Source organism: Myxine glutinosa, chromosome 11 (assembly GCF_964187855.1).
Source record: "Myxine glutinosa chromosome 11, kmMyxGlut1.1, whole genome shotgun sequence".
Taxonomy (NCBI): domain Eukaryota; kingdom Metazoa; phylum Chordata; class Myxini; order Myxiniformes; family Myxinidae; genus Myxine; species Myxine glutinosa.
The window spans coordinates 67,850,536-67,868,764 of NC_136271.1; the positions used below are offsets into that span (position 1 = coordinate 67,850,536).

The window sequence follows — 18,229 nt, forward strand, 5'->3', positions numbered from 1 at the left end:
AGAGAATCATTGGAGTGCCATTACGTCTCGAGAACGGACTGTTGGCCATTTTGCCTCGCACCGGATTTCGGATCGCTCCAGGTTTTTCACCTTGCTTCAACCATTTCAACGCATCCAGCCATTAACCTGGTGTGTGTGTGTGTAACGTGGATTTTGAGTGGGAAATTGCGGTTCGCCGATTGGGAGCCGTTGAACGTCCATACCCGAAGGTGTGATTTCCCAGCCGCCTCTTGAGGACACTTTTGCCTATCTTTGGCAGTGTGACTGTCAACCGAGCGGGATTCTGGTCTCGATACAACATCGTTCTGACGATAATTGGAGCGTTGATCGATTTTGGTTTGAAGCTGGGACAGAGACATTGGGAATGTTATTTTCGCTCACTTGGAGCACAGTGAGTTATATTGTATGAAACTGATGGTACCATCATAGGAATGATATATTGGTTGTACAATTGATTACTATTGTTTTTGTGCTGTTATTCTTGTGTGACCTTAATACAATACTTGTTTGTTGGTAACAATTGGTGTGGTTTCACCATTGATCTTTGACACACAGAATAACACATCTTTCTGCCGTGACTCCTCTCGGGCTCGGAGGTACACTGTGACCGGGGTTTGGGGAGGAGCACGTAACAATTGCCATCACTACTCTGATCAACCATTCCTCCACTCTTAACTTTCTCAATGCTCATGTCACCACTTTGCGTGGAAACCTATCGAATGCTTTCTCCAGATCAACAAACCCAAGAAACAACTCTTCCTCTTCTCCATGTACTTCTCCTGCAACTGCCTTACAATAAAAAGCATGTATGTCATTCCTCTTCCTGGCATAAATCCAAACTGCATTTCGTCAAACTTCACTTTCTTCCTTGTCCTCCTCTCCAACACCCTTTCCAATGCGATTTTCCAAATCGGACCGTTACCGGATTTTGTGGCAGGTTGTGACCGCAGTGTGATCATTCTTGTTAGCTCACCTGGAACGAAGTTCAGGGGAGCTTATGCGATGGCGCGTTGTCCGTACGTCCGTCCGTAAACACTTGAAACTTGTTCTCAGAAACCGCTGAAGGTATTGCGACCAAATTTGGCACAAATGATATTTGTTGTGTTGTGACTAAAGTTTGTTTCACGGCATCAAAAAAAATTGGGGTCCAAGGGAGGTTACCGCAGTGCAGCTCATGGAGACTGCATTGGGAGGGAGAGGTGTACAATAATTGATTGATTACACAACAACAAGAACAACAACATGCATTTTAAAGGCCATTTTCCCTGCTAGAGCGGGGGTTAGCCTTGCGGTCCCCATGACAATCTTCTCCATTTTGCCCTATTTTCTACATCTCCCCTTGTTGACCCCCTTGCACGCATTTCTTCTTCGACCATCTTTAGCCAAGTCTTTCTCGGTCTTCCCCGCCCTCCACTTCCTTCGACATTCATTTCCATCACTCTTCTCAACCAGTCACTTTCATCCTTCCTCAACACATGACCAAACCATCTCAACCTGTTTCTCTTCACAGCGTCCATCACAGGCTCTTTTACCATCATCTTTCGCAATTCATCATTTGTCTTCCTCTCTCTCAACGATACTCCACACATCCACCGAACCATTCAGGAGAGCAAGGAAACAATATCTCTCTACTCTCAAGAGTGAACGCTCAAACCTGTCTCCCTCTTACAAATCCTGGTGGCATCTTCTCAGATCTGTTTCTGGTGTTTCTTCCCCCTCCATCCCCTCCCTTACCTCAAAAGGCCACACAGCAGACTCCGCATGTGAAAAAGCTGAAAGCCTCAACTCTGTGTTTGCCTAAAAAATCTTGTGTCCCAAACCCATCTCTCTCTGTACCCACCGTACCCAGTCGTACCCAGCTGCTCCTGGACTCTGTGTCCTTCTCTCCTGACAAGGTGGAGACGTTTATATCAATCCTCGACTTTGATTCTGCAACTGGACCAGACAGCATCAGCCCACGGATCCTAAAATCCTGCTCTGCCGCTCTTTCACACCCTCTCTTTGTTCTCTTCACCCTCTCTTTTGTTCAGTCATTTGCCATCAGCTTGGAAATCAGCCAACATTACTGCTTTAATACACCAAAAAAGTGCAAAAACAGATCCTTGCAACTACAGACCAATCAGCCTGCTCCCAATTATCAGCAAAGTCATGGAATCCATCATTGCTTCGGATATCAAATCCTTCTTCTTCAATGGCTTGATCTCTGATCATCAATTTGGATTCATACCAGGTCACTCTACTCTGGACATGCTGCTTCTGCTGTTTCAACAATGGATGGAGGTCCTCAATGTCGAACCGGAAATCAGAGCTGTCTCCCTTGACATATATCACATGCCTTCGATACGGTCTGGCACCCCGCTCTGCTCACCAAACTTTCCTCCTATGGTATTCATGGAAATCTACACGCATGGCTTGCGTACTTCCACTCTGGTCGTAGTCAATGTTTGGCCCTGAATGGATTTCTCTCATCTCCCCTTCCTGTTCAGGCTGGAGTTCCCCAAGGTAGTGTTCTGGGCCCTATGCTTTTTCTGGTCTTCATCAATGATCTCTCTGACTCTCTTGAAAATCCTCTCTATCTCTTTGCTGACGACTCTACTCTCTGTCGCTCCATTCCTCATCCCTCAGATCGGCAGTCTGCAGCCTCCTCACTCTCTGCAGACATCGACAAAATCACAGACTGGTCAAACAAGTGGAACATGTCTTTCAATCCTGACAAATCTCACATTCTCACTATGTCTCTCTGAAAAGACCGTCTGGACAACCCTCCCATCTACTTTCTCAACAATCCTCTCCTCGAAGTTCTGTCACTCAAGCTCTTGGGTCTCACATTCTGCCGTGATATTTCCTGCGAAAACCACATTTCCAAGCTGGCCTCCAAAGCCAGTCACCGACTGAGCATCCTCCGTCGTGTGAAGTCCTCTCTGGGCACACTTGAGCTCCTCACCACATCAAAGTTTTCATCCGCATCTTGATGAAGTACTGCTCTTCCCTCTGGGCTAGTGCTCCTGCCTCACACCCAGCTCGGCTTCACGCTGTTGAGACCATAGCTTTCAGAATCATTGGAATCTCCCACGATGAAGCTAACTCTGAGGGCCTTTCACTCACTCACCGCAGGCTGTTTGGTGGTCTTTCTGTCTTTTACCGACTCCTCTCTGGGCTTGCCCCCCCCCCCCCATCCAGCCCTGTCTGTCATCTGTCCCCCATCTGTCCCCCATCTGTCCCCCATCTGTCATCTGTGCGACCTGTAGGATTAAGCCATCCTACAGGTCGCACAAGATCTGCCAGCAACCCTCTTCTGGTGAAACTGCCAAAATCAAGACTCTCTGCTCACCTTCACTCTTTCATTCCTCTTTTCTCCCGCCTCTAGAACAAACTCCCTCACTCTCTTCAATCCCACTCCTCCCTACAGGTCTTTAAAACAGCTGTTCACCACCATCTCTTATCTTCCCCCATCCAAAACCTTGATCTTTTCTACCTCTGTTAATTCACCCCAGATCCACTTTTCTGAAATACCGACTTATTTCCTGGAAATCCTAGCTGTGTCCATGTGATTTTTACCTCTCCCACGCCCCCACTCCCCTTCCCACGCCTCCTCCCCCTCTCCTCCCACAGATCTCCCGATGTCCCTGCTCTCAAATGTTGTACTTGTGTGCTTTCTCTTTTCTCCCCATCTTGTCTCACGCTCCCTTTATTATGTCTTATGTGTCCGTTTTTTTGTCATTAATGTTAGCTCTCGTATACGAGCGAAAGTTATCGAAATAAACGCTTATATAATAATGTCATATATTAATAATATGATGTAATAATATAATAATATAATAATATAACATAATAATATAATATAATATAATAAAATAATATAATATTCTCATATAATATATATGTGATATAATAATATAATATAATATAATAGTATAATAATATAATATATAATATAATAATATTGTTGCGGTTTTGAGTTTGTACTAATAAAGGTTAATTTTCCCCCTCATAGTTAGTCACACAACAACACGTAGCCTCGCGATAGTTCAGTTATTTCTTAGTATGTGTAAGCATAGTCCTTTTCCTGTGTTAGTTTTGCGTTGAGTAGAATAATGAGAGTTAGGTCCTTTCATTGCCTTATGCCGCCTTATGCCGCCTTTGGCTTTTTGGCGCAAATTAACACGAGGCAGGCCTGGCAAATCGAGGCAAGACCAAAGGAGGGCGGAGGAGAAGCCGACGATAAGAGCGAGCCGCCAATCAGGGCTCGAAGGGAGTGGCTGCGGCACTGCGTCACAAGGCGTAGTTAGAACATTCGAGAGAGCTAAGGGGGTTGGCAATATAACCCGTTGCGCGAAGCCCCCACCGCAGTTCTGCGAGAGGTGAGCTGAACCAAGTTCTGGTGGGAGAGGAGCTTGTGAGAGTTGAGTTCTGTGGAAGAGGCGCTTGTTGAATGAGCTCTGAGAGAAGACGTGCATGAACCGAGTTATAAAGCGCTCTTACAAATTAAACGCTCGGTTGAGCTGGAGGCAGAACCTCTATTGGGTTACGCGAGTGAGAGCGCGCCGGTAATTAATCACGCTGTGGAAAACTGCCAAACCAGGCGAGAGACGCGTACATTTCCCTCCCGCCTGCCTGCTCTGCCCTTTGTTCGAGAGACGTGCTGCAAGGATCCCTTCCGCCACCTGCTTGCCTTCATCGATGGACGTGCTGTGACCGGGGAGAGCCACGCCGGGCGGAGCCATTCCTGGACGACCAAGTCAGCGTGTGAACATCATCCTACCTTCATTTCCCCCTGTGAGTGTGATCGGGCCCGTGTCTGGGGTTAACTTAAGATTGTGTAAGACTGCTCTGTGTCTCTGCTTTCTTGCCTTGTACATAATAGTGTAAATAATAATTAAACCTGTGTTCTTCCTTTCATTCTACCGCTTTTGTGTTTTCCATCATTGACTAAGCATGGTACGAATAAAACCGCTCTAATCGGGTTCCAATACCAAAGGTAACTGCACGGACCACGTGGTACGCAATCCGCTCGGTGTACTCAGATTACGCGTGGCTCGTGCGAGGCTTGATTCCCCGCTTCCGCGGCGGCGCAGGTATTTAGGTACGTGCGAGAATTGTCCCGAAACCCTACCTTGCATTTGCCCGGGAGGGGCGATTCAAGTCTCTCGGTTGCGCCGACCCAACAAGAACAAGGGGCTTAATCTCCCCTTGGTAAGGGCAGGAGGGTCGCGCGGAAACCGTAACAATATAATAATAATATCGTTATCGAACGAAATGTTATCTCGTAAACGAGCCTCGATCTTGTATACAAAAAAGAAAGAAAGAAAAAAGTGGGTCCAGGTTTGACCCCCCAAAATAGGTATTTGCTTTCTTCTCTGAACCTACACATACCATTTTGATGAAACTTGACCACAACCTTCACCACCCGTGCTGTACCAAAGTTTGTTCACAGCATTAAAAAAATCTGTCCCTTTGGGGTCTATGGGGGGAGGGGGGGTTTGCCCCCCAAAATAGGTATTTGCTTTCTTCAAAACTACACACGCAATTTCGATGAAACTTGACCACAACCTTCACCACCCATGATGTACCAAAAGTTTGTTCATGGCATTAAAAAAATCTGCCCTTTTGGGGATATACGGGGGGTTTGCCCCCCACAATGGGTATTTGCTTTCTTCTCAGAAACTACACACACAATTTCGATGAAACTTGACCACAACCTTCACTACACGTGATGTACCTAAGTTTGTTCATGGCATTAAAAAACAATCTTCCCTTTTGGGCCTCTACGGGGGGTTTCCCCCCACAATCGGTATTTTTTTCTTTGTTTGTTTAAAGTCTTATGATTATGTTTGTATGATTTTTATATGCTCGCCTGCGCAATCACTCGTCAGCGCTCCAACGCAAGCCTCGCTCATCGTTCGTCGTTAGCACACCAACACAAGGAAGATAATCGACGGCGTTCCTTCTCTCCACCATCTTTCAAACTGCTCGTTCCTCCACCAAAGTCTGAAGCAAGAGAAGGCTCAGCGCGAAGGGACAGTCAGGAGCAAGAGTTCAAGGGAAGAGCTCAGGGTAGGAAGGGACCAGGCACAAGACAAGAAAATGTCTGCTGCTCCAACTCTCTTGTTCGCGTTCTCTCACGTCAGCCAGGCCTCTCCACCAACCAGCGTGTCACTTGTTACGTCCTCCTTCGCGCCCTCCACACCTACTGGCCGAATGTTCGCGCCCTCTGCACTGATTGGCCGAGGTGTCATCGGTCGGTGGCCAATCAGTGTGTCGCTCCTTCACCTTCCTTCAATCAAGAGCCTTCCTGAGCGTGGCTATTGCCTGCCTTGCACGATGTTCCATCGCCATGGTAGCGTACTGCGCGGCCGCTGCCTGTTGGTTTTTCCGGTCAGTCATTGTAAGGGGTGGAATTTAATTAGTGTGTGCACTAAGGGCCTATCTAAGTGTCTATAAGAGTGCGTTGCCATAAGGGACACAGGTATGTTCACAGAGGGAACGACACACAATGGAGTTAGCATATTCCCTAATTCTAGTTACCAAGCCCCGCCCCCTCATGGCGGGGACACTGATATGCAGCTTCCTCCGACATACGGGCCACAGGTCCCTGAATTACTTACATCGAGGTGGTTCTAGCTACCCACGACAGACGAAGCATGATACCTACTCAGATCTACCTAGATCTAGATATTCCCCTACCCAAAATTCATAACAGTAATTTCCCGGGTACCGCACAAACGGCTACACCGATCGCAACCTGACGAATGAAAACACACAGTTAAAAATAATGACCTCGGACAAAGACCTTTTATAAGGACATGGGTTGAATCCCCACTTGAGAGAATGCCAACCCCCTCCCCGCCATCACGGTCGTCTCTCCAACTCACAATCCCACGAGATATGCGGAAAGGATGACCCAACACCAATTATCTTCTTTTTGATTCGTATAAAAACATCATTAAAAGTAAATAATGACCTCGGCCAAATTTCAAACGACGTGGGTTTAATCTCTACGTGAGAGAATTCCACAAAGCTATTTGGGCAGTGATAAGCTAACAGATCGCTGTCTCCATCGATCTTGCCAAGGCCGTAACCAGGGGCGGATCCAGGGGGGGGGGGATGCAGGGGGTGCACACCTCCCCACCCCCCTTCGATCCAGGATGAGGGTGCAGGCGGTGCGAATCTGCTGAACTGTTGGACCAGGGAAGAACACAAGGAACTGCAGAAACTTCCAAGAACGCACGAAATGCCGTTTCTGACGATCAATTTTTTTAAATTTCCTGGGGGAGGACCCCCAGACCCCCCCTTTGTCCCCCCCCCCAGCGCTATAGTTTTATGCACCCCCCCCCCCCCCAATCTTTAAATTCCTGGATCTGCCCCTGGTAACATCTATCGGTTCAATATCCTTTTAACTGTTGACTTGGTAGTTTTTACAATGAAGGAAACACGTAGTACATACAACATAGCGATTGTGGATGTGACAGCTCTGAGGCGTCTTTCGCTTCGCATCGAATTATTCATGACATTCATTCATTCATTTAATGATCATAACGCTCATACTTACGCTCATCAAACGTTCATTAAACATTAAACGTTTATTAAACGATTACGAAAATAAAAACGAAAAACATTACGAAATTTTCGTTCACAACGTCACATCAAACACTACCGTGAACACAAACATCCTCACAACATCGTCACAATGAAAACATCGTCACAAACGTTACGTTATGTAATTCAAACCGTGAACACCTCGAATGTTGGAGAGCCCAATGCCCAAACGATTTGTTTATATAAATCGTTTGAAATAAAAAAAGCCTTCAATTTCTGATATTTTGTCTTTTCATTTGGGCCTCCCAATTGAAGCCCCGCCCGTAGGGCGGGTACCGTTGCTAGTAAGTAAAATGACACATATGGGATTTCTAAATACATAATCGCAAAGCAGACTTATTAAAAAGGACTTTAGGTTGTTCAACTAAAAACTATACTATGAAATAACTGGCTTTAACTATGTGAGGATCCCTTTGGGAACTCACAAAACCGGAACAATATAGTTGCTAAAATGTATATTCCAATTTTTAAAAAGTGCAAAATACAGGTAACAAGAGGGAGAATTACTTTGCAATGCATGTCCCCCACCGGTCCCAATGAATGTTCTTGTTCGAAGTAAAAAGGGCATAATTCCATGAAAAATTGGTGAAATGTCCCGAAAGTCAAACGTGTTTTGTAACTTATCATAATAAAAACAGGTACCAAGTTTAAGTTGAATATGTTAAAGGGTATGGAAAAAGTGCAGAAAACTACAGGTGGCAGGTGGGACGAATGGATGGACAGACAGACAGACAGACGGAGAGCAAACCTATAGTCCCCTCTGGGTAGGAGACTAACAATACAGCCCACAAAGTGTTATTATGATGGATAACTTTTGTATTGACGCGTTTGCCATGATTTTGTAAAAATGTGAGAAAATTTTTCAAAGTAGCCCCACTTTACGGTCGGGCTGAACTTTGGCATTTGAAAATCACCTGCAAAATAAGTACAAATGGCATCATGTCCTGCTTGGTCTTATGTACACACTTGTTAAGTTGCTTTTTACACACTTTTTTCTGGAAAATGAACATTCATCTTCGTTCAGAAATGTATTGTTTGAAACTGTTATTACCTCCGCCACCAAAGGTAAATGGAGGTTATGTTTTCACCCCTGTCTGTTTGTTTGTTTATTTGTGAGCAAAATATCTCAAAAGGTTGTGGACGGATTCGGACAAAATTTGGCAGATATGTAGCGTATGTCACAAGGACGAAATGATTCGATTTTGGTGAAGATCCGGATTCGGATCCGGCTACTATAATTTTTGAAGTGATTCTTCACCATTGAGAGATCGGGCCAAAACGATACATAGCAGGATATCTCAAAAAGTTATGGATGGATTTGGACGAAACTTGGTGGACCGGTTGGGTGTCTGACAAGGTCAAATAAATTTGTTTTGGTGAAGATCTGAATGTGGATTCGGATATGAGAATTATTTAAGTTTTAAGTGATTCTTCACCATTGGGAGATAGGGCCAAAAACGATACATTGCGGGATATCTCAAAAAGTTATGGATGGATTTGGACGAAACTTGGTGGACCGGTTGGGTGTGTGACAATGAAGAATCGATTCGATTTTGGTGAAGATCTGAATATGGATTCGGATATGAGAATTATTTAAGTTTTAAGTGATTCTTCACCATTGGGAGATAGGGCCAAAAACGATACATAGCAGGATATCTCAAAAAGTTATGGATGGATTTGGACAAAACTTGTTGGACAGGTTGGGTGTGTGACAAAGAAGAATCGATTCGATTTTGGTGAAGATCTGAATATGGATTCGGATATGAGAATTATTTAATTTTTTTTTAATGATTCTTCACCATTGAGTAATAGGGCCAACCAGGCAGAGGTATGCTCTCTACTGAGGGCCATTCTAGTTTTATATGCATATATTTGAGCATTGCTGTAAATGGACTCCCGGTGCCTGGTGGTCAGTAATGGCTTCTGGGGTCCAGAACCCAGCGTGTCGTTGAAGGCTGACTTCAGAAATGCAGCTGTACTCCCAGGCACACGTGTGCTACTTTGACTAAGATGGAAGGATGTAAGCTTTCTCACCCATTAGGCCATTATCTCCAATAAGCCTAGTGGTTATTTATAAAAACGGAGTTTAAAAATTCTGAAGTCTGTGAGCAAGAGAAATCTTAAAATCAAGGGAAACAGAAATTTGTTGTTTGCTTTTGGGCCTTTGTCGGTGGCAAAGTTCGGGCCATAACGTTGTAGTCAGCAGCAAAACAATAAATGGTGTACGTCGAAAATGAGATTAGTAAAGTTGGGCTTTCACATCAGCACAAATTATTAAATAAGCTTTTTTTTTTCTCTTTGGATCAGTATACACATATTTTATTGTGAATAGCAATGTGTGTAAAATATATATATATATTTCCGTGTGATATTTTCATCAAGTCTGAGGTGAGGTTTTGCATTCTTATGCGTTACTTCCTCTTCCACACTGGTACTCGAAGATGACATGGTGCGCATGCGCCGGAGCCTCCATATCCGGGTCTTCCCCGTCACCGGCGCGCCTGGGGGGCAAACATGGCGGTTGAGGCGGGAGGCAAAGAGGTTGGGGAGATTAAGACGCAGTTTACCACGCGCGAGGGTATCTACAAGCTCTTACCATTCTCCGAATACAGTCGGCCAAACAGGGTTCCCTTCAACTCGCAGGGCTCAAACCCCGTGCGCGTGTCCTTCGTGAACGTGAACGATCAATCGGGCTCGGGCGACCGCATTTGCTTCAACGTGGGCCGTGAGCTGTACTTCTACATCTACAAGGGTGTGAGAAAGGTGGGTGTTTGATGAAGGACGTGTCGAGCGCACCTGCGCGTACTCGTCGCCGAAGGTGCGTGTGCACACTCCGTGTGCAGCTGCTCCGGTGCCTGTGATTTGCTCTTTGACATGTGCAAGGGCGTACACAAGGTGCCTTTCCCTTGCTGGTTCTGGGACATTGTGACACCTGCGAGTTTGTGACGCTGTCGTCCAAATGTACCTTGTCCGTTTGTAGTTCACCTGCTTTGCCCGGCGCTTGCCTTCCCCTCTTGCTCTGTTTCACTACCTTGACTCTTGCTTCGTTTCTTTTAACCTTTTGCTCCTCACTCCCTACCCGAACATCCCCCTACCCCTCCACCCGCTACCATCATGCTCCAAGTGATCTCATGGTTACCTTCAGAATGCTTTTTATAATCATTATTACTGTAACTTGCACTATTTCATGTCGTCATGGTACTTGCCCAGGTAGGGTTAAAATCTGGGCAACTGAAACTTAAAATCTGGTACCCAAAAGTACCAACATGGTACCTGCCCAGGTAGGGTTAAAATCTGGGCAACTGAAACTTAAAATCTGGTACCCAAAAGTACCAACATGGTACCTGCCCAGGTAGGGTTAAAATCTGGGCAACTGAAACTTAAAATCTGGTACCCAAAAGTACCAACATGGTACCTGCCCAGGTAGGGTTAAAATCTGGGCAACTGAAACTTAAAATCTGAGTACCCAAAAGTACCAACATGGTACCTGCCCAAAATCCAAAAATAAATAAATAAAAATTGGGTAACTACTATGACGAGGATGATTGGCATAATTATTGTATACAATTGTCTCGATGCAAACAATTTTATTTTATTTTTGTTTTAATTGTTATTTATCTATTTTGCAATTTTTGTTTTAAATGTCTTTTCTGAGGTTAACTAATTATATCAATGATCTGGATGCATTGAATCTGGAGGTGATGCACTCTCGAGCTGTCACAACCTGAATCTAAACTGCCCTGTAGGATGGATGTTAAGCCGGGTGTCCTGTCTGCGTGCTAGCATCAGTTGGTGGGCGTAAGATGACACGGCGTCTTCTGTAAAGAGGACGTGAATTATTCTAAACTACCGTATATGTTTGATCGTCATGATGCCTTCCTGATAAGCTACTGCTATCGTGTATCTATAGGGTCTATAGTAGTTGTCTTCTTCTTCTTCCTTCATGTGGCCACAGTCATTTTGATCCACCCAAGAGGGTTGTCTTGTCAGAGGCTATGGTGCGAATACAAGGTGATTGGTACCCATTACTATATACAAGTGACCATGTAATGACAGCGCTTTGACTACTTCCTATCTGGACATACAGGAGAGCGAGTCCCTGTTCTTGTTGAATAATGGCATGGCTGACTTTAGCAGTTCGTTAAATTATTTGACCAATGGTAAATGGGTGGAGAACTTCCTGGAAGAGAAGCTCGATCGTGCCGGGAACTTTTTCATTACGCTTTAGAACTAGCCGAAGGTAAGCCTTTCCACGGAATGCGGACGTTTACGAAGACATTACTGTTAAATAAAAATTGCAGAAGATGCTGCTTGGAGAGAAACGAGACGTGGAGGTGATGCAGAAGAACAAACGGTGACTTGATCGAGTTCAAGAGAGCTGGAAATATAACTGGCAAAATATCTCGGGTATGTGCACTTGGATGGACTGAAGGAGAAGATGAACAAGTGGGAGGAATGTATGGAGGCGAAAGGTCTGAAGGTGAATATCGGAAAAACGAAGGTGATGGCAAGTGGTAAAGCATGTGGTGAGGTGGAAAGAACTGGGAAGTGGCCCTGTGCTGTGTGCAGGAAGGGTGTCGGAGTGAACTCCATTCAATGTACAATGTGCGCTGAGTGGGTTCATCAAAAATGTGGTGGTCTGAGAGGGCCATTAACTAGTGTGGTAGCTGCATTCAAATATAAGGTGTGCACAGAGGGAGCTGCAGATGGAGGAAATGTTAAATTGGATCTTGGAGACGGCGTGAAGCTGGAAGGTGTGAAAACATTTTGCTACCTAGGAGACATGCTGAATGGAGAAGGTGGATCAGATTTTGCGATGGTTGCTGGGGTGAGATGTGCATGGAATATGTTTCAGGAACTGAGTGGCGTGCTGACGAGGAGGGGAGTGTCGTTGAAGCTGAAGGGAAAGGTGTACACTGCATGTGTGAGAAGTATTATGATTTATAGGAGCGAGACATGGGTAATGAACGTAGAGCAGCAACAAAGGCTGGAAAGGGTGGAAATGCGAATGGTTCGGTGGATGTGTGGAGTATCGTTGAGAGTGAGGAAGACAAATAATGAATTGCGAAAGATGATGGGAATAGAGCCTGTGATGGATGCTGTGAAGATGAACAGGTTGAGATGGTTTGGTCATGTGTTGAGGAAGGATGAAAGTGACTGGTTGAGAAGAGTGATGGAAATGAATGTAGAAGGAAGTAGAGTATGGGGAAGACCGAGAAAGACTTGGCTAAAGGTGGTGGAAGAAGAAATGCAGGCAAGGGGGTTAACAAGTGGAGATGCAGAAAATAGGGCAAAATGGAGAAGATTGTCATGGGGCCCACAAGGCTAACCCCCCTGCTCTAGCAGGGAAAATGGCCTTAAAATGCTTGTTGTTGTTGTTGTATGTGCACTTGCCGTTGAGCTGCATAGCTTGAGCTTGAAGCTTGACCCAGCTATAGGTTGTCGCCCTGGTGTGTTCCATCCGATGCATTGGCATGCACCACCCATCTGATGGCCGTTAAACACCTTGGTATCTTTCACAAAGAGTTGGTGAGGTATAGCCGAAACTCTGTCTAAATTCGGAACCACTACCTTAAAGTACAGGTGGCAAGTGGTCTGGTTTAGGTGGAGATCACCTTGACACCAAGTTGCATTGCTCGCTTATCTCAATGTGGTTATTGTCTGGGCAGAGTGTGGTTATTGTGGTTATTGATTCTTCACATCTAATATGTGAAAGCAGAAGCCATAATGATGATTACGTCGTATGTAATTTTGTAAAAATTGTTCAAATTATCCGCTGTTTCGTCCAGCTGACCTGACGACTTGCATCCGAACAGACTTAGCAATTCAACCACCAGTCTTGCCCCGATCCTTTAACATGATTGAACAATCTTCATGAAATGAAACACAGATTCCTCCTGATGACTCTATCTGTCTTATTGCGTTCCTCCTGATACTCCCGTGCTGTATTTGGTCAGTTATTTAATTATGCTTGTACCATATCCTGATGCTGTGTGGACTATGCTTCCCCACTGATGGACCTCTGGTAGCTTTTACCTGTTGCAGCGTTTGAAATTTGTAGAGTAACTTCTGAAGGCTAGGTTGTGTGTTTTTATTTGTCTTTGATCTGCGTTTCTTTCTCTTCTACATAGCAGGATATTTTAGCTTAATTTTTTTTCTTGTAATTAATTAAACCGGAAGTGTGTCATTAGTGCTTTACAGGAAGTGGAATTTCATTGTAAATGGAAGGGAAGGCCTGTGCATTGATTTGTGTGCTGGTGAATTGCTTTGTACATTTTGTGGTTACGTTGGGGTTGGTCAGGTCAGGTTTGGTTAGGTGTGCGTGCGTATGTGTGCTGTGCATGATTTATTTGTTTATTTGTCCTCCATCTTTCCTTTGCTGCTTGTTTTTTTTTTTTTTTTTTTTGGGGTGGTGGGGGTGAATCTTGCAAATTGTTTTTTTAGGGTTCACCTGACTGTATGACAGTAAAGGAGTTGCAGTTGAAACCCGAACCTTGTCCAGGTTCCTTCTGATGACTCCATCTTTGTCTTTTTGCATTCCTCCTGATACTCCAGTGCTGTATTTAGTCAGTTATTTGATGGATATATCCTTTATGGGAGGGTATATGTGAATGTCACAGCTGTGTTTAAGAAACGTCCCTGGGCAATTACTGAGCCGTTTGGTTCACTTCACTCTATGTAAGAATCACGGAGTCACAAGGGAGAGGATTGAACAGGTGACATGCAATCAAAAGGTTTATGCTAAGACTTTGCCAGAACTGCATGATTACATGACTTTTGGCCAAGATTTGTGTGGAATCTTGGGGAAAAAAAATTGTTTAATAAAAGGCTTTCATCGGGAATTGAAGCAGTAAGGTCGAATGCATGGAATATCCTCGGAATGGAGTGAACATGAGGAGCTTGACTACCTTAAGGTGTTAGGGTCTTATAACCTTCGTGATTTTCCTGTATATAATTCAATAAATGTGTATATAATTTAATGCTAGAATATGTATAGAACTTAGTGGGATCAGCACATGGCAGGCTGTTTTTATCCACTGTTTTATTGATATTTTTTCTTTTGTTTATTTTATGTACACTTGTATATGTCCTTCTGCCTAAGGCCGACCCTCTCCATCTGCAACTTAAACTTGCAAATATTGTAAATAAAACTTGTATACAGCTGTGGGATGTGTTAAAGACTACCTCCGTATTGAGCTCCTGTCTTTTGCAATGGTTCCCCAAACGGGGGCCTGCAAATCTGTTTGGCACCAGGCCTACAAAAGGTTAATTCGGCCTTGATTCCATCCCAACATGTTTTTTTTAAATCCTTTTTCTTTTTTCTTTTTTCTTTTTTTTTTCTTTTTTTTTTGTATACAAGATCGAGGCTCGTGAAAAAGCTAACATTAATCACACAGAAAGACAAACCGACACATAAAACATATAATAAGGGGAGTGGTAGACAAGATGGGGAGAGAGGGGGAAGGACACAAACACAACATTTGAGAGCAGGGACATCGAGAGATCTGTGGGAGAGAGAGGGCTTTGGAGGGTGGGAATGGGAAGGGGGGGGGGGGGGCGGTGGGAGAGGTATTAAACATATGGACACTGCGAGGACTTCCAGGAAAGAAGTTGAAATTTAAAAAAAAGTGGATTTGGGGTGAATTAGCAGGGGTAGAAAAGATCAAGGTTTTGGATGGGGAAAGATAAGAGATGGTGGTGAACAGCTGTTTTAAAGACCTGGAGGGAGTGGGATTGAAGGGAGTGTGGGAGTTTGTTACAGAGGTGGGAGAAAAGAGGAATGAAGGAGTGAAGGTGAGCAGAGAGCCAAGATTTCAGCAGTATAACCATAAGAGGGTTGCTGGCAGATCTTGTGCGACCTGTAGGAATATTTGGGGGACAGAGCACAGATAGAGCTGGGGGAGCAAGACTGGAGAGGAGTCGGTAGAAGACAGAAAGACCACCTACCTGCCTGCGGTGAGTGAGTGAAAGGCCCTCGGAGATAGCTTCATCGCGGGAGATTCCAATGATTCTGAAAGCTTTGGTTTCAACAGCGTGAAGCCGAGCTAGGTGTGAGGCAGGAGCACCGGCCCATAGGGGAGAACAGTATTCCATTGAGCTGCGGATGAAAGCCTTGTATGTGGTGAGGAGCTCAGGTGTGCCAAGGAAGGACTTCGCACGACGGAGGATGCCCAGTCGGCGACTGGCTTTGGAGGCCAGCTTGGCAATGTGGTTTTCCCAGGAAAGATCCTGGCAGATAGTGAGACCCAAAAGCTTGAGCGACAGAACTTATTGGAGAGGAGTGTTGAGAAAGTAGATGGGAGGGTTGTCCAGTCGGTCTTTTCGGAGAGACATAGTCAGAGTGAGATTTGTCAGGATTGAAAGACATGTTCCACTTGTTTGACCAGTCTGTGATTTTGTCCAGGTCTTCAGACAGTGAGGAGGCTGCAGACTGCCTATCTGAGGGAAGAGGAATGGAGCGGCAGAGAGTGGAGTCCTCAGCAAAGAGATAGAGAGGATTTTCCAGAGAGTCGGAGAGATCATTGATAAAGACCAGAAAAAGCACAGGGCCCAGAACACTGCCTTGGGGAACTCCAGCCTGAACAGGAAGGGGAGATGAGAGAAATCCATTCAGGGCCACACGTTGACTACGACTTGAGAGGAAGTCCACAAGCCATGCGTGGAGATTTCCATGGATACCATAGGAGGAGAGTTTGGTGAGCAGAGCTGGGTGCCAGACCGTATCGAAGGCACGTGATGCGAGACAGCTCTGATTTCCTGTTTGGCGTTGAGGACCTCCATCCATTGTTGAGACAGCAGATGCAGCATGTCCAGAGTAGAATGACCTGGTCTGAATCCAAATTGATGATTGGGGATCAAGCCATTGGAGAAGAGGAAGGATTTGATATCCGAAGCAATGATGGATTCTATGACTTTGCTGATAATTGGGAGCAGGCTGATTGGTCTGTAGTTGCAAGGATCTGTTTTAGCACTTTTTTGTGTAAAGCAGTAATGTTTGCTGATTTCCAAGATGCTGGCAGATGTCCTTGAGCAAAAGAGAGGGTGAAAAGAACAGAGAGGGTGAGATAGAGCGGAAGAGCAGGATTTTAGGACCCGTGGGCTGATGTCGTCTGGTCCAGTTGCAGAATCAGAGTCGAGGTTTGACAAAAACATCTCCACCTTGTCAGGAGAGAAGGACACAGAGTCCAGGAGCAGTTGGGTTCGACTGGGTAAGGTGGGAACAGAGAGAGATGGGTTTGGGACACAAGATTTTGAGGCAAACACAGAGTTGAGGCATTCGGCTTTGTCACGTGTGGTGTCAACTGTGTTGCCATTTGAGGTAAGGGAGGGGATGGATGGGGGAACAAACACCAGAAACGGATTTGACCAGATGCCATCAGGATTTGGAGGAAGGAGACAGGTTTGAGAGTTCATTCTTGAGTGTGGAGAGATAGTGCTTCCTGGCACTCCTGAGGGTAGACACACACTTGTTCCGAGCTTGGTGGAAGGAACTGAGATTGCCTTCAGTTGGATTAGCCTTCCAAGAGGCAAAGGCAAGTTGTTTCAGGGCAACTGCCGCACCACAAGATTCAGTGTATCATGGACGGGAGGAAGGGTAAGACAACTGAGACGACTGAAGACGACTTGTTTGACTCTATTTTCCCAATTTGGATGTCAATGACATCATCCAGTAAATTATTTTGAGGGTCGTTTACATGGCCCTGACCCACACACCCATGGCGATATATCTCATACACGCTCTCTCGTTCCCATAATATCCCGCCCAATATACTCATCTCTTCTGTCTCCACTCAGACATTTTACTACCTTGTTGTCCTTCACTTTTCTCAGCTATTTATTTTGTATGCCAACGTGGCAGAATTTTTCTTTGCCCTCTCTCCTCCTCTGCTCTTTCCCTCTATTATATCAGCATTACTCCTATATCCTCCCAATCTTCCTTCCCTCCTCTCCCAAACTCTGTTCGCCTCCTTTCCTTCAACTACCGGTCTACATTCTTTTCTTTTCCTCAATTTTGTTTTCCTAAAGTTGCTCCCGAACTATACGTACCAGGTGTCACGCTTAATTGATTTTTTTAGGCGGGCCGCTAGCCCACCTAAACCCTAATTTATTTTATTTATTTATTTCTTTTTGGTGGCCCGTATATTATTTGATGGTGAATCAGTGTGTATTTTCTTTATTTAACAACAAAAAACAATATGCTGTCGTCTGTGACCACCAGGGTCAAAGTGGTATCCAGTCATTGTTATTTTGTAAGTGTAAGCAAAAGCGTCAATCCATTATACATTATTCACAACTAATTTTCTTTTGAACTTAACATTAACTCTAACTCTTGGTAGTTTTGTCATGCCCCTCCCCAATTTCACTCTCACTTCTACCGTTTGTGTTTTCCCCCTTTCTATTGTGCTCCATTCCATTTTCCTCTAGCTCTTCCATGAGCTTTGACTATGCATACAAAAAGAAAAAGGATTGGTGAAATTGGAGGAATTACTTGTTTGTAAATGGTCTTGGTGGCATAATGCTTCGTCTGGAGTGTCCACTCTGAGACTGGCAGGTCGGTGATTCAATTCCGACGTCGCCTGAGTCCTACCAAAGACTTTCTCAACAACCACGGGACAAACTCCATCGGTCGACA

The 18,229-nt window shown here is 44.9% G+C and overlaps 1 protein-coding gene across 5 annotated transcripts in view; it reads left to right on the forward strand.

Moving 5' to 3' along the window:
* Positions 1-10,029: 10,029 nt before the first annotated feature.
* LOC137436741 (WD repeat-containing protein 20) overlaps positions 10,030-18,229 on the forward strand; it is a 54,240-nt gene continuing 46,040 nt past the window's right edge. For 2 of the 5 annotated variants that reach the window (XM_068130791.2, XM_068130790.2), the window contains exon 1: positions 10,044-10,359. In XM_068130791.2, the coding sequence (XP_067986892.1) occupies positions 10,111-10,359 (249 nt within the window). In that variant the 5' untranslated portion in view covers positions 10,044-10,110. Of the gene's footprint in view, positions 10,415-18,229 lie in introns of all 5 variants that reach the window. The other 3 variants (XM_068130789.2, XR_013624985.1, XM_078786740.1) reach the window with 3 other exon arrangements.